This window comes from Ambystoma mexicanum, chromosome 2q (genome assembly GCF_040938575.1).
Source record: "Ambystoma mexicanum isolate Mex_15411 chromosome 2q, UKY_AmexF1_1, whole genome shotgun sequence".
Lineage (NCBI taxonomy): Eukaryota > Metazoa > Chordata > Amphibia > Caudata > Ambystomatidae > Ambystoma > Ambystoma mexicanum.
The window spans coordinates 1,147,365,352-1,147,391,844 of NC_090924.1; the positions used below are offsets into that span (position 1 = coordinate 1,147,365,352).

General features: G+C 43.9%; 1 protein-coding gene across 3 annotated transcripts in view; it reads left to right on the forward strand.

The window, feature by feature from the left end:
* The window catches only part of COL28A1 (collagen type XXVIII alpha 1 chain), a 1,696,952-nt gene that overhangs the window by 981,185 nt on the left and 689,274 nt on the right, over positions 1-26,493 (forward strand). For all 3 annotated transcript variants that reach the window (XM_069648530.1, XM_069648529.1, XM_069648528.1), the window contains exons 24-25: positions 6,064-6,132; positions 22,575-22,643. In XM_069648530.1, coding sequence (XP_069504631.1) covers positions 6,064-6,132; positions 22,575-22,643 — 138 coding nt within the window. The remainder of the gene's footprint in view (positions 1-6,063; positions 6,133-22,574; positions 22,644-26,493) is intronic.

Sequence of the window (26,493 nt, forward strand, 5' to 3'; positions counted from 1 at the left end):
GTCTTGCAAGGTCCCTACAACTTTCCTCCCGACAGCACAGCAAGGGAAGGATGAAACACTCTCAAGCTTTGTGGTCAAATGACAAGGCGGAGGAATGCAGCAAGGTTCGCGCCCTGGCTGAAACAGGGAAACCAATAGGCAGGTAAATAACACTGGACAAAAACATTCACTAGTTCCCCAAGGCACATCTTAAATGTCATCCCTGCAACTGAATAATACCTCAGAGAGGGTATCGTACTGCTGTAAATCTAAGTGCGTGTTGCCTTCCTGTTGGGAGTCCAGGAATAAGCACCTGATATTAGTTGCTAGCTGACGAAAAGAACATAGAAAGTCTGCAAGTGACCAGACCCAGGCTGGGCAAGGGCGGTAACACAGGGAAAAGTAGGACAGTCTCCTCACTTCACGTAGTTGCAGGAGGCAGCACACATGAATCCAGAAGAATCGATAACGTACAATCCCAGATCGACAAAATGGCCAGACACATATATATATGGAACACAACAATGTAATGTCACACACCGCATCCCAGAGAGCATAAATGTCCAGGGATTTAGTGCCAGGAAAGGCAGACTGTGGCAGATCCAGCCACTCATTGAGGAGCACTGTGGAATTGTCAGTGTTTGTTATGACTTCCTTTTCTCAGGCTTCCACGAGGCGGGGAGCACACCAAGGTAGGATAATGCATAAGGAATGGTGACTTTAAAAAGTGCCAGGAACCTTGGGATTTGGTGTTCTGTATGTAGTGAAAAAGCCAGCCAAATAACAATGGTAAGTGCCAAAATGCCTAGAGTAAAAATGGGCGTTTAGCAGATGAAACGCCATGGCTTATGACACTATAGCAGATATTACAGGGCCTGGGGTAGCGGCCCTGTAGTTATGGTTATGTTACTCAACTCATAGGAAGAGCACTTTCTGGGCGACTTATAACTTTGCTCCCTCTGTACGAATCCTTACCAAACTTTGCAAAACAAAGTATATAGTCCCTCTTGAAGTTCTTTGGTAAGTTTGGTGAGGTTTCAATAAGGGGGGGGCAAGGTTAGAGGGGGGGTCACAAACATATATTTTCTTTCCATAGACACAATGGAAAAAGAATTTTGCTCACGCCTATAGCAAAAACCGCTGGACGGATTTTAATCAAATTTGCGGCAGGACTGGTGACTGGGTCCCGAAAGTGTGCTTTTGTAAATTTGCTGTTAATCTGTCCAGTAGTTTTCTTTAAAATGGCCTAAAAGCAGGTAAAAAAAATAGTGATATCTGGGTTTGGTCCGCAGACCCACTTCCCTGTTCAGTCCATGGATGGGCACTGATTGGCCTAGAGGGCGATGTGATGTCCGCAGATATCGGACGCGCCCACTGATTGGATGGTGAAAAGCGTGAAGTGCGTCAGATTTTTAGAAACTCCTACCATGTTGGATTCTCGGACAGCCACCGCTGTCCGCGGACATTGGAGTAAAAACATATTAAAAAAGCACAACATAGCACTTGTCAAACTTATTAAACAATCTCTGGGGAGGTGATGAGGGGTGATGAGGATGGGATGGAATATGGTGTAAGAAGCCAAAAAACAGGCAGGTTTCATTCCCGAAGTCCGGTATAGTCCTGTGATGTTCGTGAACACTCCAGATGTTCAGGAAAATCTATGCCTATTTCTGCATTACAGGGTTGGTGAAAATCAGTTTTTGGATGATTTATAACTTTGGCGCCACTCAATGAAACTGCATTTTGGAATTCTATTCTAGACCTGATTCTGAATGGTTTTGCAAATTTTGGTGGGATTCTATCAAGAGGGGGCAACATTAGAGGTGGGGTCCCAAAATATTCTAAAGGCTTATAAATGTGGTGCCATTTGACGAATCTACACAAAAGTTTGCAAAAACATTTTAGATCTAGAAATAAATGTGTTTATTAAGTTTGGTGGGAGTTTGTCAAGTGGGGCTAAATTAGAGAGGACTCTCAACATTTTTAAATGGCTTATAACTTTGTTGCAGTTTGACGAATGTGGACCAAAGTTTCCAGAAAGATTATAGACCCAACATTGAATGTTTATCTGGATGGATTTTGTAAAGTGGGGGCAAATTATATGACTATTGTATGTACATATATTTTGCCACTTTTGACAAAATAAAACATGGGCGGATTTCCAGCAAACACATGTAAGGAGCATTGGCAAGGGACCTTAAAACATGGTTTTGCAAATGTGCCTGTGTTTTATTTTTTGACAAGTGTCATAATATACGTATAAAAACTAGTGATATACTTTTGGTGACTGAGGTATAGCTTGTGGCCATGGGCAGTGGGCAGATTGTCTGGATCATGGCATAAGGTCATGACCCAAACAATCTGGCTACTGGCCATGACCACAAGGGACGACAAATGGGGTTAAAGTGGCCATGGCCACCTGGGACCGGCTATGTGGTATGTGGTAAAGTTATTCGAAAGTGGGATAGGTTTGAAAGGGAAAAAAGATTGTGCTAATGGTAATATGGTCGTACGGTTCTCTCCTCGCCTTTAGCACCCCGGGTTACCGCTTTGGGAACCTGGGGTGCTAATGACCTTCATCCCCCATTGCAGGGGCTGGAACGGGAGATAACAACCGGAGCCCTCATTATCCGCCTTTGCTTCGCTTGAGCCGATAACTTGTGCTGCCGGGCTGTTATCCACCGTTCCAGTTCCTGGAACGGCGAATGAACGCCACATTATTCCCATTAGCATAACACAAAATGCTAATGAAAATGTTGGAAAATCTTATTGAGTCTATGTACTTTACTGAGAAATGTAAAGTAGATGGAGTCTATAAGATTATTATGTTTTTCTATTTTTTAACTGTGAAAGGTGGTTCCTAAAGTAACCTTCTTTTTGTTATTGTTTGATGCATTTTTGTTTTGCATTAGAACGTAAGGGGAGCGAAATGAGGCAAGAGGCACTAAGCACTAATATAGAGGGGCAGCTGGGCAGGGGGAGATGTTCGAAGATTTTTCGTGTGTGTTACTTCTATAGTAGGGTGCATTGTTTCTCATGCTCCGTGATTACAGCTTCCAAACCATTTCGAAATTGCTTCGTCCTGCAGAGTGGTGTGTGGCAGTATATACAGAGAAATGTTGTCTTTGAAAGATATGGATCAACAGCCTCTTTTATTGCTTGCAAGGTAGCTGGTGGAATTTTGTGTCCCACAGAAGTAGGCTGTGTGGTTACAGTATTGGTTGAGGAAGATGAGGTGGAGGAACACAGCCTACTACTTACTAAGAAAGGAACAACCTTTCTGAGAGCATTGCGGTGGTTGGATTTGGTGTGGCGGTGCATGAAAGTGGTCCTGTAGGAGTACTGTACAGGTAGTCTGCAACTGAGTACAAAGTTGTGAATTTCACTTTGGTAGCTTTAGCTTTTGGTACATCCCAACAGTGTTAAAGAACTGCCACGCCCACGATTCTCTCTGGGTACTAGAGTTAGGCACTTCCTCTACCTCATGTTCTTGGTTATCTTCATTGTCTTTGGAAGTACTGTGCTTTTCTTGTTGTGTAGGTCCTCCACTTGGTGGTGGTGGTGGCTCTTGGGGAGGAGGGATGGCAATAGCTGATGCCATTTTTAAGAGAAATAGCAGTTTTGCTAATATCTGTCCAAGTTTGTGCTTTGTACTAGATTGTTAGTAGAAAATGAGTAAGTTTAGGTTTAGGAGCTGTGCAAGGTTACATTTTGCGCCTGAAAGTTCCTAGATCAGTAGAAAATGCAGTTCCAAACTGTCCATCAGTGATGTCATCAATGGTATTTGTGATGTCATCTATGATGTTCTGGGTGTTAGTTTTAGCAGTGCACTGTGGTGGTGCGAGTTATGGTTGCTTAGCTTACCATAACTGGCGAATTTCGGAGGTTTTTCGGTTTTATTTGTAACCATAACGTCCATTTAACAACATTTTTTCACTGAATATGAGATCTACAATATAGCAGACAAATATGACAAGTTGTCATATTTCAAATTCTATGTCAAGACAGAGGTGAGCATTATGATTCATCTTCAATTTATTCCTGTCTCCAGCAGTTTGAACAAAACATAACTTTTTTTTATGTGGGAAACCCTTTTTTTTTTAAACCAAAAAACTCAATTCCCTTAGTTCCAGGCCAACTGTAGTCCCAATGTCCTGACCACGTGTTCCTAGTCCTTCCATTTCTTGTTCTCTTCCTCTTCTTTAATGCTCTTAACTGCACTCCAATTTGAGCTGAACTCTGAGCTAGTCCAAACATAGTTTCTGTCCTTTCACTGTGCTGTCCTGCGAACTCTCCTCATCAAAACTGGCGGCCTTGCCTCAAACAGCTCCTGTTTCTCAATAACCTGGCTCAGCTGTTCTTCTGATCATTACCTAATGAAAGAACATAAAGAGCATGTTAGGGAGTCGGAAACACGTGGGAAGTTACAAACAAATTATTTGTTGTTGAAACAGTGTCAAGCCAAAGGATCGAAAAAAAGGATCGAATGCCCTTTTTTTTCTAATCCAAAAGGACCGGAAAAAAAGGTTGAAGGCTTTTTTATTTATTTATTTCTATATTTTTTTTGTTTGGTATGCAAAAAAAACTTTTTTAAAAAAGAAAACGGGGGTTTGGGGGTTGGGGGGAACCCCCATAAAAAAAAAATCGACCCTTTTTTTGGTCCCTTTTGTGTCGAAAAAAAGACATTTGATACTTTTGTTTTAGATCCTATCACCTATAACCATTGAAACTGCTGGAGACAGGAATACATTGAAGATGAAGCATAATGCTCGGCTCATAGTCTTTAATAGAATCAAGACTGTCGCGCTATTAGCAGGGGTAATCTTTATTGTTCCCCAATCCCAAATCCTCTATGCTTTGTGAAATAACAACCAGAAATGACAGGCCCTTTTCTGGTATTTATTAATGAAATAGTGTCTGATAGAGATCATGTAGTTTTACTATATGTAGACGTATATCCTACCTTCAGGAGGGAACACATAGTGCCATTAGGAAATGGTTTTCATTTCTTTTTTAATTGGTCTAGGATGGTCATCCAGTGGTTTACCATTTAATAAAGGGTTGGTAACGAGACCTCCTGTCATATCCTCTTCTTCCCTCCACACACCAACTGTGATTTGCGTGTGTCTTCCCAGCTCATTAAACCAAACTCTGCTTGATTAACCATTTTAAGATGGTGACCTCCCTTGGCGTTTGATGGTGGATCATTGCCAAACCCTGATTTAGTTCTTATCTTCCAGCATATAACTGAAGTAATAATCTCCTTATCTGTCGGGCAAATCTGCAATTGTGGGCCCAACATCACTAACATTACTATAATAAGGTTAGTCGCAAAAAGATTGTTTCTTGGTTCACAAGGTATACCAGGGATGATCTTTTGAGAATGGTTAACCCAGAATAAGCTGAAACCACAGCAGCCAATGTGAGCTTTCAGCCATGGAGTCATACGGCTTGTACAAGTCTGGGTCACATCCTGAAGCACTATACTACTCTTAAAACAGCTTTGCAGCTATGTAAACAAAATCTGTTGAGGTGCAAAGCCTCTGCAATAGGGTTGAAGAAATAACAGAGGGAGATGAATGGAGGAGGTAGGCAGCATAGATAATCCTTTCAAAAACGATGTTAATACGGTATTGTGTCCTTTTGGCGACGGGTGTTTTGGCGCGGGAGTTGTGCCGAAAATTATCATCAACATTTTTTGGGGTGTTGGAAAGGGTAAATAAAGTGTTAGGGGTTAAGAGAAATAAAAAATAAAAAAAATTATGGGGGTCTTATTGGGGAACTTCCCCAAAATAATTTAATTAAGTTTTTCGGCAAACCACCCATCGGAAAAAAGGGGGTCAGTGTAATCTCAAACTGAATTAAAGGGGTGGTTTATGTTGTTATAACTCCTCAGATTTGATTTACGAACTCCCAAAGACACACCCTCAAACTTGCCACAGCTTGGTACAATATAACCCTTATGAGTAAATTCATACTTCAAATGTTTATACTGCGCTGAATTATAGATGTCTTCTTTGAAAAATTAACTATTCATTGTACAATCATATACTAACAGTGCCACTCAATTATTATTTTACACAGGGGACTCAGGGAGTTCCCGGACCACCTGGAACAGTAGGATCAAAAGGTGAAGGCTTTCCTGGCTTAGCGGTAAGAGCTACAATTTGAATAATCTTTCTGCCTATAAAATTGGTTGTATAACAAAACAAGAAATACCCAACATGTGCTTTTGAAAATTACTTTATATGGAATGGTCTATGGGCATAACGACTCCCTAATCCTAATAAAAAAATTGAACTTGAAAATATATTGCGTATTGCACGGCATTGTATTGTTACACTAGTATATTTCATACCCAGCGTAGTTCTAACAAGCTGTAGAAAAGACGTGTGAAGGTGAGCAAGTGGAGAAGCGCACCAAATAGAAAACAAGGCGGAACACCTGTAAATAGTTACGAACTGGGTTCCCAGAGCAGGAGCATCTTCTACCGAGGGGTCCACGCTGATGCTATAGACATCAAGAACACATATGTATTTCTCTACAGTGACCCAACAGTTTGACATCTTCCTGAAAGCTGTGTGCTTTCTGTGCAACCTGTCTTCACCAAGGCCCACAGTAATCCCTTTTTCAATGTCAATGATAGCAGTTTAAGGGTTAATGAGGGAGGGCACTGGGGGGCCCTGCCATAATAGAATATAATTGTAGCCCTTCTGTCCTGCTCCAACTATTTAATTCACACTCATTTCTGCAGAATTGAGATCTATCCCTAATTTCAAAGAAGCAATCAAGTCGGTCTTATCTTTCATTTACTGACACAGATGTGACTCTCACCAACCTAGCCAGCTTGCACAGCTTTATGCCATAGAATGTAGAATTGTCAGATTGCTTCGTCACCTGAATCCTGGGGACAAGAGGAAGAACGTGGCTAAAATACCAACTACTGACAGGCATATATGAATACATCTCCAGCATCAGATCAATGAATAGCAACTTCCCTCTCACAATATTCCTACCCCTAAAATGACAAAGATCCAACAGAACAATTGAATACAGAAGCAAAAACACATAGCACATTATAGCTGAGTAGCTATCAACCACGAAGATGTATTCCACTGAGAGCTTCCAGGTGACACCATAGACAACGAAAGGAAAGTTTGTGTTTTCCATGGTGTCACTCAGTAGTCTGAGCTGGAATACATCCCACTGTTGATAGCTCCCCATTTACAATGTTATGCTGTGTATGCTCCCTGCGCTTCCCACCTTGTGAATAATCTCCACAGACCGGCTGTGCAGAGGGCTGAAAGAGAGACACAAAGGAAGCATAGACAACATGGGTTGATATAATTTGTTTCCTGCTACCCCCCCCTTTCCACGTGACACACACATCCAAACTCCTCAATACCAGGACCAGCTTTGTTCTTGCCACCTTCCTTACCCCACCCCAAACACCAGAAATACAGAAAGTACTCTGCTCACACTTTCTTACCTCCCTAATGTGTCTTCCCATACCCACTCTAGATTAGTATTGAGAAGGGTTTATAGTGAGGTTTCTGTATCAGATAATATACATCCTTGAAACAGCCCCAAAGACAAAAAATGTAATCAATCCTCGAGGTCTGTTCGCCCTGCTGTGTCTCCCACCATGCTGCCATTTAAGGGGGCCAGATTCCATTGCCTAAGAAAAATAGCCCATTTCTTTCCCCTAACATCAAGTGGGTTATTCAGTTGTGGATCCTCAATGAGGCAGTTCAAACTAAAATCGCCGTCTAGCCCCACATAGCTCATATCATCCAAACTCTGATGTCGAGTAAGGATGGATTCTGGACACTCAAGTAAGACATCCTGGGTCATTTCTCTGTCATTATAATTATAATTGTTTATTATAACACGCTTAATACCGAAAGAGGTTTCTAAGAGTGCGTTGCCACTGAGCTATACTACCCGTGAATATAATAAGTCACAGTGGGTACCAACTCACACAGTCTGAATGCATGATGGAAGTGAAAGTAAAGAATCAATTGATAGGGCGCAGTTTTGCGTACCTGTTCTGATTTTCAATGCCATTTGCTGACATACAGTGAAACCGTCTAATGACATTTTTTCTGTCAAAAACGATTGATGAATTAAGTCTATTTCACCTGCCTCGAAATGGTGTTTTCTTCACAAGTTAAATGCTTAAAGCCTCAAGCAGCACTAAAAACCTTACCTTTCCAAATGAGACTCTGGTTTATTGAGTGCTGATACCTCGGGGACCCAAATCCAATTGCCAGGCCCTGGTGAATTTGATGAGGGAATCTCAGGATTTACTATGTGGTTCAGAACCTGCGGTGACCTCAGTATTCCTGGGGGCAATTCTATTTTCACTATAGCGACTCAAATCAGTACCCCTATACCACGGTTTATCAATGTAAGTTAGCAAGTGATTCTGTACCAAATACGAGGGAATAGCAATTACAGATATGTCCGTTCAGCTATCCGAGATCAGCTCCACTTTGATATGTCCATGGTTGTGATCATTCTGAAAGCCGGGATATCATGCTGGAATGTCTAAATAGTGCTTCTGTTCATAATAAAGTCATCTTCACCTGAAAAAACACAATCCATTACAAACTGGTTACATCTCCCGCTTGGGACCCCCAGAATGTTCTCTCCCTAAGATATTCTTTTCGCAGACGATATTTGTGTTAATTGCCATAGTACTATTGCAAGGTACGTTGCTCTGTATCACAAGATCTTTCAAAGGATCTCCACATTGGATCGACACACTGTTCAGTATGTTTCGGGGGCCTGTGCTCCTTCCTTGCAGTTCAGCAATGGAAATGACAAAAAACGATGCTTCCTTGATGATTTCTTTGTGACCTGTTTTGGAAGATTCCTCCAAGTTATTATTATCACTGGAATTGACTGCACCTATACTCAGTGGAGTATAAAGCTCAGCTTGACAGGCTACTCCTGATTCTTCTGGAAAATTATTACAATTGGTCTTGACACCGGGCAAGGCCTTCTGTAATTTCTTAACATTCTTTTTAAATAGCCTGTTGCCTTGTTAGAACCTACAATACGTACATGCCCCTCATCAGAACTAGGTAAAGATAGCGCACCTAGAAATTTCAGTTTGGATTATTTCCTGGAATTATGGCCCTTACTATGTTTTCTGCACCTGCAATTCACTGTTCCTCGCACAGCTCTCTTCCCGTCACGTCTTCCTTTTGTTGATGTAGGAAGCTCAATCATGGGTTTCAGTGGAGACTCATTATCATCAAGGTTGCAGGGAAGATTTGCCAGATGTGGAAACTCCTCCAAAATGGACTGCAACAAAGGCGTTTCACCCAGAACAATAGGATCTTTTCTTCCTCATCTAATCTAATCTGACAATATAATAAAAGGCCAGATGTATGCTTGTCCCTGTATGTTTGAATGATAAAGTAGCTTCGCCTGTTGTCACAGATAGAGGGAGCTGTTGCCTTAGGATATAAGTCCCACTGTGTTAATGTACACCTGCACTTTGACCCATGTAAACGGGCTTCTACACTAGTTAGTCAATATTTTGGGCTCATTAAAGCTAGCAGTATTCCGAAAACCACTTGTCAAAGCAGCCATATTTGCATTTTCCGAATGACATATGGCTGCAGCCTTCATGTGTGATAAGAGAATCAAGTGGTGTAGCAATCCTGGTTTAATGCCTTCCATCACCACAGAGACGTTATTATTAACTGCCTCCTTCAGCCCAACTTTAGATGAATCACAACTGGCCAATTCCTTGGTCATTTCCAGTAAAATACCAGAGTGAACCTGTAACTCACCCTTTAATAATTCAACTAGTTTAAGGAGCGGGTTCAATACACATTACAAACGTTAGTGCCGTCCAGGGGTGGACTGGGAACTAAAAGAGGCCCTGGAAAACATATGACACATTTTCAGCAAGCCCAATGCTTTTCCTAGGAGAAAATGTGGACATACCACACAAAAGAGGCCCAGGGTGCAGAGGCCCACTGGGAAATCTCCAGAGTTCCCTATAGGCCAGTCCACCCCTGGTGCCGTCAGCGTGGCTTCACTAGTATCCTCTTTAGAGGGTAATTTCTTCACCTGGGCGTGATGGTTCAATGGGATTCGTTTGTCAAACACATTAATTGTGCTTCAGCTGCACGCAGGTCTCCCAGACTGGCACCTGGGCCTTTGAATAAGAAATCTGTTATTTTCCATTTCATTGACGTAGAAGATAACGTATTCAGTGCAGATACAGTTGTCCCAATTGACGCTGTATCTGCGGCAGGCTTGGAGACTCGCTTAGATGTGTGGCCGCGTGGAACAACAGGGGTGGTTGGAAGATCAAGAATAGATACAAGTTCCCCCATGTGTTGCTCATCATTCACAGTTAGTTTCGTGGCGCTGCCAGCGTAGAAATATAGTCAGTTTCTATAGCCTGCGGATCATCGCAGAGACTGGCCCCTCGTAAGTTAAATATTATTGATTGCAACAAAATAAAAAAATATTTTCTCACCACCGCTTTGTCCTGCTCAATCACAGGACAATGATCCAAATAGCCCTACGCCTCCCCACTTCCTAGAGTAGATGAAAATCAATCAGCAGGTAGTTCCCGCTGTGCCGTCTCCACCTCCAACACTGGCACGTGTCCTGCACTTCGCGCAGCGCAAGTGCTTATCAGATAGTCTGGGGCGGAGTCCGATGGTAACGGATGATTGAACAATGTTGAACAGCCTCCAGGGACCGTACCCCGGTAAAATATTCAAGTTCAACAAACATGGTTGATTCAGACATATAGCGGAAAAAAAGACAGGCACCTCTGCTCTCCGCTCTGACACTAACACTTGTCACGCACTTGGAGTCAAGTTAGACAAACTAGCATTGTCAAAGCCAACACTTTTGGGATTTGCATTTGTTTATTGCACTTTACATGTACATGTAAGAATGCAATAAATACTTAGGCCCTACACCCAGTCACTCCAAACAGCTCGGCAAGTTAGTGTTTGCAGACATTTACGATTAGCAGCAGACATAGTAAAAACACATATCTTCAGTGCAATGTATGCAGTCCTTTTACTTTTTACTCATGTGTCTGCAAACACTAACTTACACACATGTTTGGAATAGTAATTACTGTGCATGTAGGGTTGTGCAAGTGATAATGGTGATTTTAACGGTGAACCTGGGTAGGAAGAGCGGGGTGTGTATAGAAGTGGTCTGGGAATGGCAGGTGTAGGTAAGCACGGGTGAGCTAAGGTTGCTTGGCAAAGCAACGGAGGGTGGGATGGTGGGTTTAGGCAGGCATGGGTGGTGGCAAGGTGAGTAGGGGTTGGCAGTTGTGAGGAAGGGTGGCTGGGTGGGGGAGGGTAGAAAGACATGGAGAAGAGTGGGTGGAGCCAGCATTGGGTAGGATAGGCAAGCATGGTGTAGGTCAGGTGGGCAGTTGGGAGTAGATAGGGGTGGGGTAGGGTGAGCGGGTGGAGGTAGGCAGGCTTGGGGTAAGGTGTATGGGTTGGACGCGTAGATGGCAGCCTCATGGTTTCATAACACCTTTCCTTTTGATTGTAAGTCATTTAAATATAAAGTTAGCTTAAACCCAGTGTTGAACCTGAAATGTCATAGGAAAATACTAAATCAGCATATCCCTCTTCAAAATGGGGACGTGCAACGTATCTGAACTTGCTTGTAGCTAATGAGTGACCTGTATCAGCTGACAAGGGCTTCTTTTGTTTGCAAAGCCTTTCAAGGCTCCATCTGAAAAATGGTATTGATAGGTCTAGTTCAAAGTTCAAGTCTTAAGTGCAGTTTGCTTTCACTGAAGCTTGCGAGTACAGATTTTAGGGCTATTACAATGTAATCAATCCTGATTCCTATCCGCTCAGAACACCATATGTGAGTTTTTGCCTGAATTCATTTGAATGTATTTATTAAGAATATCGTCTTGATTGTGGGTGGGAACACCCGTTACCAATGCACCTTTCAAACATGGCTCTTTAATACGTAAAACCTAATGAGTTTGTTGGATGAAAGATAAATAAGCTCGTTCCTCACCAGTTAGCCAAAGTAATCACTGGGGACTTTTAAGACCTCCCCCTATCGACAATATGTCCAGGGTTCACAAATAACTTGTTGTCAGGTCAGCAAAAAACAGCATTGACAAAGCCAACTCAGAGCATCACAATATGGCTGTGAAAATGTAAACCGTAAAGCATTACTTATTTTAAGGTCTCACATTTACTTTACACATGGTGCAATTACAATAGACTTTTACATTCATTTCAGATATATATTCTTGAAAGGGGATGCACTATGAGGTTGCCCGGTACATTATGAGACTTAATTTGTAGTGACATGGCAACACTTTATAAAATCAAATGATTGTGCAATGTGCTTCTTCATTTTGAAAACACAAACCAACATTCTGGTTTATAAAATAACAGCTGAATACCCTAAGCACTGTTGAAACTTACCAATACTTTCTGGGTGATGTAGGAACTGGTACCCATCCATTGGGTCTCAATATACTGTTCCAGTGCATCAAGGCGCAGGGACGTAATTTCACCAAAATACTTGGGGTAGCGGAAGTGACATCACATAACCCTTGACATTTGATGACATCACCACAGGTGATGCCATTTGAAACCATCCCCGAGTGACATCACAGGAAGAGATGGCACACAACTCTTTACCTGTTGACAAAACAGGTTGTGGCATCACATAGCATTGTTCGTCAGTACACAAAGAACAATATGGTTATGATATCACTATAATATGATATACATTACATACAAGAATGGAGCAGCATATGTACTGTTAATATCAGTGTATATAGAAGGGGGCTCCCCTCTGGCAGCAGGAACTGCTGACTTTCAGTAGCTTGGAATACGATGACAACACCTGGCAAATGATGTGAGTAACTGGGCATCTCATACAACAATTTGAAATATGTTGCATGTACATTAGATGGGAAAGCATGGCATATGGTGTAAATAAACTTGGACTTTCTGTCCCCCCGTAAAGTGTAATTAACTGGGTATATTTTGGCAAAATCTGACATATGATCTGAGTACATGAGTACTTGCCACATGATGGCAATCGTTATCAAGCTGTGTGATTTCCTGGGAAATGGTGGCAATATCTGATGTATGATCCGAGTATTTGGCCATATGATGGCAGACATGCTCGGAATACTTTGAACATACATTTCGAATTTCTTGGCTCTACCAAAAAGGTTGGTTGTAGGGTTTTTTGCTGCCTATGGTGTCATTTTGTGGCCCTCTCCATAGGCAACTGGGGCACATTTGCTGCTTGCAATGCTGGGGGATGTCCCATTTGGACCCTGCACTCAAGAGTGCCCTAAGCCGTTTGCAAATAAATAATCGCAGGTAGTTTATTTTAAAAAAGCATTTTTTGGGGCCATGGGTCGCAAGGGAGACAGCAGGGGTAGCTAGGGAGACAGCATGGGTCGCAGTTGTGACCCCAAATGATGTCCCTGGCAAGGCACCATTTGAAATGACTGCCAAAGGTTTTATTTTACCACATTTCTTGCTGTAAGGGTAACGTTAATCATCTAGTCCTTCGGTCAGTTTAAAGGAAGGTTTCTGGTGTCCATGGTAACTATTTTGGTGTGCACGTGCACCCTTTTCATCATAGATGAAAAGCCAAGGTCATAAATAAAATGAATCATTATTCGGGTGTCTCTGCACTTTAGATTCTGGCAGTCTTCATTTTACTTTTGTTCTACCTTACAGTCTGGAAGGAGCTATGAACCAGCTTTGGAAATTATAACTAAGGATTATGGGTAAGTTGGAGGTACTATATCGCATACAAAAAGAAAATAGTTCCTGTGAGTGGTCAGGCCTCAAAGGTAAGTAGCATGAAGAGGAAGGCTGGGACTAGGAGTAATGAAGATTACCAGTAAGTAATCAGGCCATTACCAGAGACCCCTTCCCTCACATGTTCTGCCTGTCAACTGCTGAGGCACCAAAAAGCGATAATGGCGCTCACCCTTTCCTGCTGAAAGTTCCTGTGTATATCACCTATGTCAGGCGATCAATGTGGCACTGCCAAACAAGTCTGTGTCCCAGTGGAGAATGACAGATTATCGTTAATGCATTACAATGGAGCAGCCCACCAGCAGGAAAGCTGCTAAATGCAAAATGTAAACAATAATTGCTTTTTCCTTTGTTCCTGTTCATATGCCACAATACAAAGGGGGAACATTTAGTATTATGCAAACCACAGTGGGTGATATGACTCCTCTCTCACACTCCTTAATTCCTGCTTTAGCTAGGGAGTTACATCTAGTTACATACACGACAATGTGTATGGGGGTGTCATAGAATTGGATATGGAACAACTGAACATTTCAGATCAGCAGTATTGTTAATTTAGGAACTCATTTGTTTTCACAAGTAATGAGCCAATTGAGGAAACAACAGGCCTTCCCAGAGCTTTGATTTATGGATAGTCCACTGAAAGTAATTGTATTTTTCTGGAATGTTGCATCTGGGGAAAATGTCTTCTCCACATATTCGAGGAAGACTTTTTTTTTATTAAAAAGATTGCTACATTGTTTTGTACAGGGGGCTGACTTTGCATCATCAATCAAACCTTTCAGTAAACTGGTCAGATCACATTGTGGTCTTTTTCTTCATTCTGCTAGGTAACCTTAACTCTCAGAAGAAAAATCAGGTCAATACTGTTTGGTCACACAGTAAAAGGGCTGTGGATGCAGTCCCAGGACCTCAGTTGGCGGCACATCTGCTGCCAAGCTCAGCAAATTTAGACTGTGAGACGTATTATCAAGTTAATACAACATCATTGAAAAATTATTGCAATACTAGGGCACCCTTGAAGCTAAAGAAACAGAGTCAAATTAAAAAAAAGCTTGGTTTTCATATTCATTAAAAGTATTGAAATAGAACTACTGAAGGAAGGCAAAAACTGGCAAAAACGACATGACCCCTTTTGTGTCAAGCAGCCAAAGAAGCACTGCTTACATAAAAGGTATTGTGGAGGCAAAAACCTCCTGCTTTCAATTGCAGATTCCCTCTTCGAAAAATCAAACAAAAGAACTATTTCCATAACGAAAAACATCTCATCCCCGTCTTGTATTGATTTTAAACTCTCCCCATTTTATACTCTGGCAAATGAGTGTAATGCCTACTTTCATGATAGGGTTCATTCTATCTGTATAAACCTGATTTACAATCTTCCGCTACTCCCATTTACCCACCTCAAAATTGTGCAACTGTGTCTACCTATAAGCCACCTTCATTTTTCTTTTCACTGGTACACTCAGATGATATTGAAACCTTAATTTAGAAATTGAAACCAACCAATTTTGATTATGATTTCATTCCCGCCTATTTGGCGGTGCAATCAGCATCATCTCTTAAATTTGTTTTAACCAATTTTGTGAATGCTCCCCTGATTTAGGGTATAGTGCCTTGTGATTTAAAGCGGTCTGTTCTCACGCCCTTGCTGAAGAAGCCCTCTCTGAATCACCAGGCATTGGAAATCTGTCAACCTATTACAGGGTTACCATGGACTGCAAAGATCCTGGAAAAGATAGTTACGACAGAGTTGCAGGATCACTTGGAGGAAAATGTTATCCTGGATAGGTATCAATCCAGTTTCAGACCCGGTCATGGGAATGAAACCACTCTGGTGACAGCCTGGGACGATATGTTACAGGTGGCTGACGATGGTGATTTGAGCATGTTGATCATGCTCGATCTGTCAGCTGCCGTTGACACAGTGTATTTTGATCTACTATTGAACAGACTGTCGGAGGTAGCTCAGGTGTCAGAAGATGTGTTGAGATGGTTTTCCCCATTTCGACAGCATAGCACTTTAGTTAAACTAGGGGGGTCACTATTCTGATGACCTCCCTGTTCAACGCAGAGTTCCGCAGGGTTAGTCATTGTCCCCAATACTATTTAATGTGTATCTCCGACCTCTGATGGCCATTTTTCTAAAATTTGGCCTGCAATATCATTCCTATGCTTAGGATACACAAATCTATGTCAGACTAAAATCTGCACCTGTAGCAACTGACCAAATTATTTCATGTGCCAATGCGATCAAAACCTGGATGACCGAAAGCAAGCTTCTGCTCAACCCCAAAAAAAAGTCATGGTGCTTGGCCCAAAACATCTGCTCAAGAATGATCTAGACTCAAATGTTTGCCTGAAAATATTTGACACAGATACCCCCTTCTCTAGTAAGGTGAAAAATCTTGGTAGTATATGGCAAGCCTCACTGGACTATACAGCTCAGTTTTTGGAAGTAGTGAAAGGGGTCTTTTATCAACTTAGACTTCTGAAGCCCATTTTCCCATTTATACCTAAAACTGAACGCGCAGGAGTTGTAGGGACAATGGTGAATTCTAGACTTGATTATGCCGGCACTCTCGTCAAGGGAGCTTCGGACACCCAAATACATTGCCTCTAGGTGGCCCAGAACACGGCCGTCAGATTGATCTTTAATTTACCTAAGTTAGCCCCTATCTCTGTTTACTGAAGAAGATTGCATTGGCTCCCTGTGAGGAGAAGGATTGTGTTTTGAACACTGTGTCTGGTACATAAATGTATTCAGGATTCTACACCCAAGTATCTGGCAACAAAAATACAACCTTATCTGTCACCCCAAACCCTAAAATCATCTGGTAAAAACGTGTTGCTTGTCCCCTCATCCCAGTATGCTACCCGGGGAGACTTCTGCTTTTCCATCAAGAGCCCTCCATTATGGACCCTACTCCCAGCTGAATTGCAAACCATCACCTCCTTCGCGATGTTTCACTCTGAGCTAAAAACACATCTGTTTGATTACCTGTTAAGGAGGCCATCTGAGCCTGGTAAATTATCATCAGAGTCTAGATGCAGTGTCTGCTGCATGGTTCTGCAATGATATGTGCGTAATAAATCCACGATATCAATACATTGAATTTAAATTGGAGCCCTAGATTAATTCTCTATCATTGTACAGAATTTATCATTTCCAAATTGGCTCTGTGCCCTTTTCAAGAACTTTGACCTATCCTTGACCATGGTATCCTGTCTATGTCTGTGTGCTTAACCCTAAATGTGTTGTCTTCTTTCAGAGATAGAACGTATTGCCTTGGCATTATACTTTACACTGGTTTCTCAATGGTTATAAATTCTGCATATCCATCTTTTGAAACCGTTCTATGTGTTTCGCAGGCAATATCTTCAATTCCATTTAAGGATCCACCTGAGCTGAATCAATCCCAAATCTTGGATCATCTCATGCGTGTTCTCTACTGCTTCCATTTTGGAAGGCTTGCTTGTGCCAAAATATGTCATGTGGTTTACTCTTCTATATATCGAGAAGTCAATGAAAACCTGAATTCATTTACTCTCTGCTTATCCGATCAAAACCTTTTATGTTAAGTCGCATTATCAATATTCACGTTCAAAATATGTTTAAACCTATCTGTGTATTTTTAAACAAGTTGACAATTGCCCATGGATCTATATGAAAGTGTCTAAGATGGACGCAGTTTCAATCCCCGCTCCCTTTGCCACAAGAGTGTCATGTTTACGTATTCCAATAACAATAGCAAACATTTAAAAGAAAGGATGCAGCAATGATAAGTTTGCCCCATCAGAGGCTTAAGGGACCAAACGGTCCATCTCTATGGGCCTCATTCCGAGTATGGCGTTAAGGGATAGCGGCCACCGCTAACGAGAGCGGTGGCGGTAATCCCTTACCGCCATACTCCGAGTTCCCTTAGCGCCATGGTGCTTTTAACACCTGCTTTTAGCAGGCGTTAAATACCATGGCGCTAAGGGACCTTGATGTTAATTACGCCACCGTAATTTACGGTGGCGTAATTGACGCCTTCCCCACTCCCATTATGCCCTATGGGGCAAGAATGGGAATGGGGAAGGGTAAATGGGGATTGGGGAATTACCGCCCCGCCAACCTTGGAATGGGGCGGTAATTCCGCCAACCACCAAGGCGCTGCCGGTCCGGGTACGGCGTCAACCAAGGCGTTAATAGCGCCATTGGTTAGCGCCGTACTCGGAATGAGGCCCTATGTCTTTCAGATCTAACACCTTTAAATGGTTAGTTATCCGTTGAGGATGTTAACAGTGGTTTAGGGATTTGTCATTTTGAGCATCAGCAACTAATGGTTTTAAAGTTTTGCCTAGATATAAAATGTATCACATTCACTCTATAACTGATGCAGCAGCAATTTACATTGCTACAGACATCTGATTACATTACTCTTTTGCAGACCACGTTAGATTTCCTTCCAGCATGGCAGATTTCCGCTCCCACAGTTCTTGCATTTAATGCTGGTTACAATATTGGACATGTACGTTCTGCCATGACTTTCCAGCTACTCCATGGAAAGAGACTTCTGTTTCAATAATTAAATCCTGTTAGTTGATGCCGAGGGCACATAGTAAGAATGGGTCAGGCACAGACTGTCAATGTTTAAATTGCTCTGCACTGGTTATAGAGCATCTTAAATTGAACAAGAGTCATTTTTCAATATAAAAGTATTGTTCACTGGGCCTTTTTACTATTCTTTCTCTTTTATCATTCCCAGATTTTTACTAATGCCCCTAACCTGCATATTTGTGTAGAGACCAATATTTGGGTAAATGCAACAGTGTTCCGATATGAGCTTTACATGCATTTGATCCCAACAATTCACTTACCAATTTGTATTCTATTCATTGTTACCATTCACCATCAGGGAAAGGAAACGTGTATTCATTAAAATGTCTGGGAGCACTAGAGGGCAGCCAAATACATGGCTAGATTTGAGAAATCCTTCCTGTGTGCTGACAACCATATGCATTCTGCAGTTCTGGTGAACTACTAAATCTAAAACATATCTATGCTGCTTGAGGATGTGAGTGGCCTTGTTGCACTGGTACAAATTGACCACGGTCTCTGGGAAAATCTGCCAGTCTTCTTATTTTCCCTCCAGTGCCGCTGTCGTATGGCCTTTGCTGTACTGTTATCATGCCATCCAGTAACCTGCTAAATTTGTTTGCCTTTGATGGAGTTTTAGCAGGGCCTGGGTCGTGGCCCACGTGAGATAAAGGGGAAATGGCTGATGGTTGATTATAAGGCTACATCTATGATGTGTTCTTTGTTAGGTTTAGGGCGGCATGAGAAATCGGCAGCATCTATGCAGATCAAGTTCGGGTGGGACTCGGCCGGAGCAGGATTATGTTTCTGGGGACTGAAAAATCGGTACTAGATTCATGTACCGCATTTGAGGCTGTGACAGTTAATTTAGTAGAGGTGATAGTTACATACCGACCTGTAAGCTAGGACACTACTGTCTGAGAAGGATTCATAGATGTATAGCCAGAATGAGCTGCTCCTTGCATCCTGGAAGTCAAGGGGAGCATTACTCTCAGAGGAGAATGTTGATACCCGCCCAGGTACACATAGGCCCTCATTACAAGTCAGGCGTTAAGGGTTTAACGGCGCCGTCGGCGCCGTTAACCCTTAACGCCTGATTCATACTTTAACGCCTGCTTTTTGCAGGCGTTAAAGTCCAAGGCGCTAAGCGACCTTGGTGCTAATTACGGCACCGTAATTTAGGGTGCCGTAATTAGCGCCTTCCCCATCCCCATTATGCCCTATGGGGCAAAAATGGGAATGGGGAAGGGCAGATGGTGAATGGGGAATTACCGCCCCACTCACCTTGGAATGGGGCGCTAATTCCGCCATCCACCATGGCGGAATCCGGCATGGACCATGGTGCTAATAGCACCATGGTCCACCGCCTGACTTGTAATGAGGGCAGTCACATATTCTTCATGTTTGCATTGAATATCTTACTGGGCATAATGACAAACTCTCATGCTTTAGTCTGGGTGATGGGGCAGGGGTGAACATGGAGGTAAACGTTGGATCCACCAAGCTCCTCAGTCATCACAAGCATTAAGAAAGCCAAACATTTATTGGGATTTAGGGGAACCCTAAAACAGGATAAAACAGGAGCCTTTAAAGGTGTGGGTAACCCATAACAAGGGACACCTAGTGTGGGTGGGCGCAAGGGGTCAAATGTTTCAGCAGAACAAGAGAATCTATTAGACACAAAGGGGGGCTGACCTTACCACTGAGGCATCCCCAGGGACGTAGGCCAAATAGCTAGCCCCATGAAAAACAAAACACACTGACCTACATATGGACATGCAAAGCATTAAACAATATAAAGACATCAATACAAAGGTACTATCACATTAGGCCATCAAACAACTAATTATTCAGACCTTTAGGCATACCCAAAATCATGGATATTCATTCCTCTAAAGATTATGAGAATGTGAAAGATCTGCCTCTGAAACTGTGGTCACCCACAGGACACAAAACCAGAACTAAAGACTTTGCCCAGAATTCAAGGAGATTGCCTGTGGAGCACCACCCAGCAAGAGGCATCCGGATATTCGTTCCACAAGACCTGCATGGGAAACAATGCTTTCAGGTTGCCTCATACTTATACCAGAGGGCATGCAGCATTGGTTTCATGTGTAGAATTTTAAAGCAGAGGTGGGTGTTCAGACATGCTTGCCAGGAGTCTGGGAGCCTCTAGATGCCAGCAGGAGCCTGCATCGAAAAAAACATGATGACAGACACTCAAGTGCCAGACGATTGGTCTGTGGTGAAACCGACATGAAATTGACAAGCAATATGGCAAACCACCTTAATGAGGGCTCAGTCCGTAGCTCTGCACACAACAATGAAGACCAAATAGAAACACCTAAAAGGACCAATTTCAGTTTCAGGAAATAATCCCTGCACTCAGCTCAGGAATAGATGCAGCTAAGAGAGGTTCTGCAATTATGGGCCCTTTGGGAGTGTCTGCATAAGTATAAGAAGTCCCAGCATCCTAGGCTTGCCGTGGGAGTTAACGGCTAGAGTTGGAGCAAACTAGAGGTTGTGAGGTTGTGGTAAGGAGGTAGTAGAAAAGAGCAAGGAGGAGGGCAAGCAGGAGTAGATACAATTCAGAGGTGTTAGAGCAGTAGAAAGACGAGGGAGGAGAGAGTGAACAAGGGGGCGGTTTCAAAGGTCAGGACACATTTCAACCAAAGGAGAAGGAAGGCCAGTTTACAGAGAGAATAAGAACAAGAGAATAAGAACAGAAGAGGTTGGAGAAGAGTTTCTGGGGCAGAAGGAGAGAGAGATAGAGACAAGAGAGTAAGAAGGGATAATGTTGGAGAGGAGGTGCTGGAGAAGATGAAAGGGGAGTGAGGATGCAAGAGGATAGAGGGTGAAGGAACAGAGTGTAACATCATAGGTTATGTTTTCGAAAATAGCCATCTGGAAAAGAGCAATGAAGCAATAAGAGAGGCAAAGGTGGAAACTGTAAGCAGGGGATAGAAGCCACGAGTGATTGGGAAAGTGGTCTATGAAACAGCAGAGGAGAGGGAAATGTGTGAGGGAGTTCAGGAAAAGGAGAAAGTGCCCGAGCTAAGGAATACCTGACTAGTAGGGCACCTATCACCCCAGTGCTAGGGGAAACTGGGGCAGAGTCTGCCAAGGGCAGCTGGTGTGATGAGCCTTGTCATTCCCAGATTCTGAGAAGTCTGGTACAATAGTGTGGAAGCCTCGAAACTTGGCCTGCAAGCTAAGACCCCTCGAGTCTGAGGTGGCACTTGCTACCAAGGAGAGCGACAACCTGATGAGGGCAACGAAGAAGCAACCAATCTGCCAAGCCAACAAAGAAGTGCCAGGGCACTTAAAACCCCAAACACGGTGATTGACTTTTCGGTGGCGGAACCAAAGGGAAGAAACAGGTGGACTGATGAACTATGGCACAATGCTTTCTTTAGGGATCTGTCACTATTAGTTGTCTACTGTACACCACTGCACATTTTCTTTGTATAATAAATCACTTTGAGACACATTCTATGAGCAAAGAACTGTCTGTTGGTCCACTGGGCATGACAACACAGCATTTAGTTTGAGGCACTGGGTACTACAACGAGGTTGTTCAATTCCATTACATATCCAAGACAGAGAGAGAGAGAGAGAGAGAGTGAGTGTGAGTGTGTGCGTCTGTGTATATATATGTTTATAGGTGGGATTCCCATCTAAACGTCTTATGAAGAGCAGATTAAGAGCAGGTTTGCTTTCATTGTTGGTGTGCTCATTCCTAATGTCTAGCCCTTTTTAGGTTCAAATCGTCATTTTCCCATAATACCCTTTGGGCAGGTTGCCTGAAAAAGGGTTAAAGAAGGATGGTTTTAAAAATCAAAAACTTGAGACGACACTCCCTGAATCTGAGTTCCTGGCCTTTGCAGCAGTGTCTTTAACAGCCTTTTCAAGTCCTTTGCAAATCTTGCAAAATTCCCCTTCGGTGAAGAATGCAAATATTCCCTGACCCTGAGGGCAATTGTACGTGCAGTGGTGAAGAGAAATGTTGCTTTTTTGATGAAAGTAAGAAAGCATAGGTGGGCTGTCCCTCATAATGCTGACATGTGTGCTCTTTCTTACAAAAATGTTGCTATTGAGATGATGTTTTGTTAATAATGAGTTCTTAGTTGTGCACAGCCCCGTGTATGGCATAAGACACTTATGGCGTTTACTTTCATCATTGTGTTCAGGGACCACCGGGTCTGCCAGGACCTCCAGGACAGCAGGGCCTTACAGGTACAGGAGATCCCGGACCGAAGGTAAAATATTTCTCTCGGGAATATTTACTTCCCTGCTTATTCATGTTATAATTGCCAAAACATTAGCATTCAGAAATGTAATGTCAAGAGAACTCAACATGTAGCTGCTTTACCCCAGGCTACTTGACTAAAATGGGCAACGCGCAAAATGCAAAACCTGCAGATTATTTCCCTCACATCATATCATAACCTGAAGAATCAAGAAATGTCTCTAACGTCATAAATTAACAGCCCAGAGCTAGTATCTCTCTCCAGTCTGATCTCCAAAGTGCTAGAAGCTGAAGAATGAATCAACCTAAAAACATATTTATTCATTTAACACTTGATATGTAAATTATGAATTGTCTTGTGGTTTGAATTAGCACATGTCTTTACACTTGTAATTCATGAGAAACAAATGCTAACGCCATTACCTTCATCCCCTTTTCCTTTCTCCAACAGAATATTATTACTGGTCCCAAAGTAGTCTCATGAAAGTTCTCATATACTGGACACAATGTTGTAATATGCACCTCACTTTGAAGTAAAAACAAGGTCCAGCATGACTATGGCAATCACCCCAGTTTTGGGGTGCATCCAGGGCTAGTAACGGCTCGCTAGCCTGAGCCTAGGTAGGGCAGAGCAAAGCGAAGGACTCAGCAAGGACTTGCGGCTGTTACCTGGCATGCATGCTCCTGAACAAGGTGATGATAGCCCCGGGTGCGACTAGTGTAGACATGTGCTTTATTATTGTTGGGAGAAGGGCTCGTGCGTATTGCGTGAGCCCCACCTCCCGTGAACAAAGGTGGCCACCGCCATAGTAAATAGAAAGGGGATTCTATCCCATATGTCTTTAGGCCAGGATGAATGGCAGCTGGGGCAGGAAGCCCCAGGCCAGCAGCTAAGGCTGTAGAGTATTGCGGGATGGAAAGAGGGCAGTTGCTGAATGTCATGGGGTCAGGTAGGTAGGGGACAGTTAGGTTCCAGGGACCGAGGCACAACCAAAATGGCAACATCCAGGCAAGGGCTGTGAGAATGTAGCTTTTCCAGCCACCTGATTGACTGAACGCACATCCCCCAGGTGAGAACTGGACTATTAAAAGGCTGCCATCAATCGCTCTCTTGAAGAAAGAGTTGAGGATGGGCTCCATCCAGCGAGCTGCATAGATCCTCCTGGAGGCAAGCCAAACAATTAAAAGACTAACTTAAGAGATTTTTGTTTTTTTCTTAATTACTTTAAAATAAAGATTTTGCAATTTCCATAAATTTAGTTATGTGAGAACAACAACAGTTTGAGCAGAGAAGAAAAGGAAGACAAATATCAGTCAATTCTCATAAAAGCCACAGTTAGTGGATATATTATATTGGAAAAGTATTAATATTTCTTTGCAAGAAGAAGACTGCAAGTACAGAATGAATATCTTTAGCACTTGAATAAATCACTCCAAAGAAGCATCCTGAGCATGATATGAACATACGAACAGGCAAAAAGAATTAAGGGTATTTATCAAGAAGCAGATTGCATACTAGGTTATCCATTATGTTATAGCATGATCAACGAAAAACATTAAACAATGTCACTTAAAAGTTTTGTATTACAAAGAGAAATACTTAATTATGCTTATTCACACTTTGAGACTGGTGAAGTCTTTTTAACCAACAATATCAAACCAATCAATGTACCAAAAAAAGAACTTACACGCGTATAACTTAACAGAACTAAAAAGGCCTAAACCTGTCATTTACGTTTTTCAGATGGGAAAAAATCCATTTGAAATGCCAAGAGAACCATTGAATAGGCTTTGCCAGTAGGGCAATGCAATACATTGCCCTGGCACCAAGGAATGTAGTGTTGACCTCTTCAGAAAGTGCTTAACAATTCCGAATGTGTATTCTGTGAACACGGGGCTGAACACGTGACAACGCTGGCATGCCATGGTGAAGGCAACACACTTTAGAGCAGTTAAAGGTCACAAGAACATATTTGACACCCTTAAGTAGGTTGAGACATACTTCAGATGTAAGTGGAAGAAAAGGAATCAATCAGCAACGATTACAGAAAATAGTATTTTCAAGGGTGTCTTCAAGGATGTCTTCTAGGGAAAGATAGAAGATTAAGGGGGTAATTCATAGAATTCAGCGCACAAGTGGCGCTCGCGGCTGGCGCACAGTGTGCGCGTGCGAATCCCTGCGCCAGCCGCGTGCGCTAAAATCCATTTCCGCGCACAGCGTATTCATGGATTCCAGCCACCAAAACCAGCCGTGGTGCACAGTGGCGCAGCGACCCTGCAGCAGCGCCAGTTACGCCCCCAAGAACGCCTCTCGCGCAGGGAAAGCCATCAATATACCCAATCCAGCGCAAAGGGCTGCGCTAACCTTGTACCAGCACGGCAAGCGGGCTACGTGTATCACTGGGGTGCGCGGGAAGTACCTCACGCGATTGGCCCCGTGCGAGCAGGGTACGCGTATTTCAGGGGTGCGCCGGAAGTGCCACACGCGATTTCATCATGGTACGTGTATTTCAGGGGTGCGCGGGAATTTCCACACGCGATTGGGCCCGTGCGAGCACGGTACGCATATCTCAGGGGTGCGCGGGAAGTGCCACGCGCGATTGCAGCAGGGTACGTGTATTTCAGGGGTGCGCGGGAATTTCCACACGCGATTTCATCATGGTACGTGTATTTCGGGGTGCGTGGGAAGTTTCACACGCGACATCAGCAGGGCACGTGTATTTCAGGGGTGCGCGGGAAGTTCCACACGCGAATTCATCAGGGTACGTGTATTTCGTGGTGCGGGGGAAGTTTCACACGTGACATCAGCAGGGTACGAGTATTCCAGGGGTGCGCGGGAAGTTCCACACGCGATTCCATCAGGGTACGTGTATTTCAGGGGTGCGCGAGAAGTTCCACATGTGATTGGATCCGTGCGAGCAGGGTACGCGCATTTCAGGGGTGCGCGGGAAGTTCCACACGTGATTCCATCAGGGTACATGTATTACAGGGGTGCGCGGGGAGCACCACACGTGAATTGCACGTGTGGGTCCTCCCAGGTGTTCCCTCTACACCCTCCACGGCCCCTGCAGGTGGCTCACACCACAAGGGCCTACCCTGCACATGTCCTCCACCATGGCCATGACCCCCAGCCAACCCACATGTCAACTTGCACTACTGCCCACCAACGCATGTCCCCCTGCACCCCCAGCCACCAGGGGCACCCTCCACCAGGCCCCCACCCATGTCCCCCACCCCCCCAGCAGTGCAGGGGCAGCCTCCACCAGGCCCCCACCCATGTCTCCCACCACCCCCACCCCCCAGCCACCAGGGGCAGCCTCCACCAGGCCCCCACCCATGTCTCCCACCACCCCCACCCCCCAGCAGTGCAGGGGCACCCTCCACCAGGCCCCCACCCATGTCTCCCACCACCCCCACCCCCCAGCACTGTGGGGCACCTGCCAGCAGGCCCCCACCCATGTCCAACTCATGTCTCCCACCACCCCCACCCCCCAGCACTGTGGGGCACCTGCCAGCAGGCCCCCACCCATGTCCAACTCATGTCTACCACCACCCCCACCCCCCAGCACTGTGGGGCACCTGCCAGCAGGCCCCCACCCATGTCCAACTCATGTCTCCCACCACCCCCACCCCCCAGCACTGTGGGGCACCCTCCACCAGGCCCCCACCCATGTCTCCCACCACCCCCACCCCCCCAGCACTGTGGGGCACCTGCCAGCAGGCCCCCACCCATGTCTCCCACCACCCCAACCCCCCAGCAGCGCAGGTGCTCCCTCCACCAGGCCCCCACCCATGTCTCCCACCACCCCCACCCCCCAGCACTGTGGGGCACCTGCCAGCAGGCCCCCACCCATGTCCAA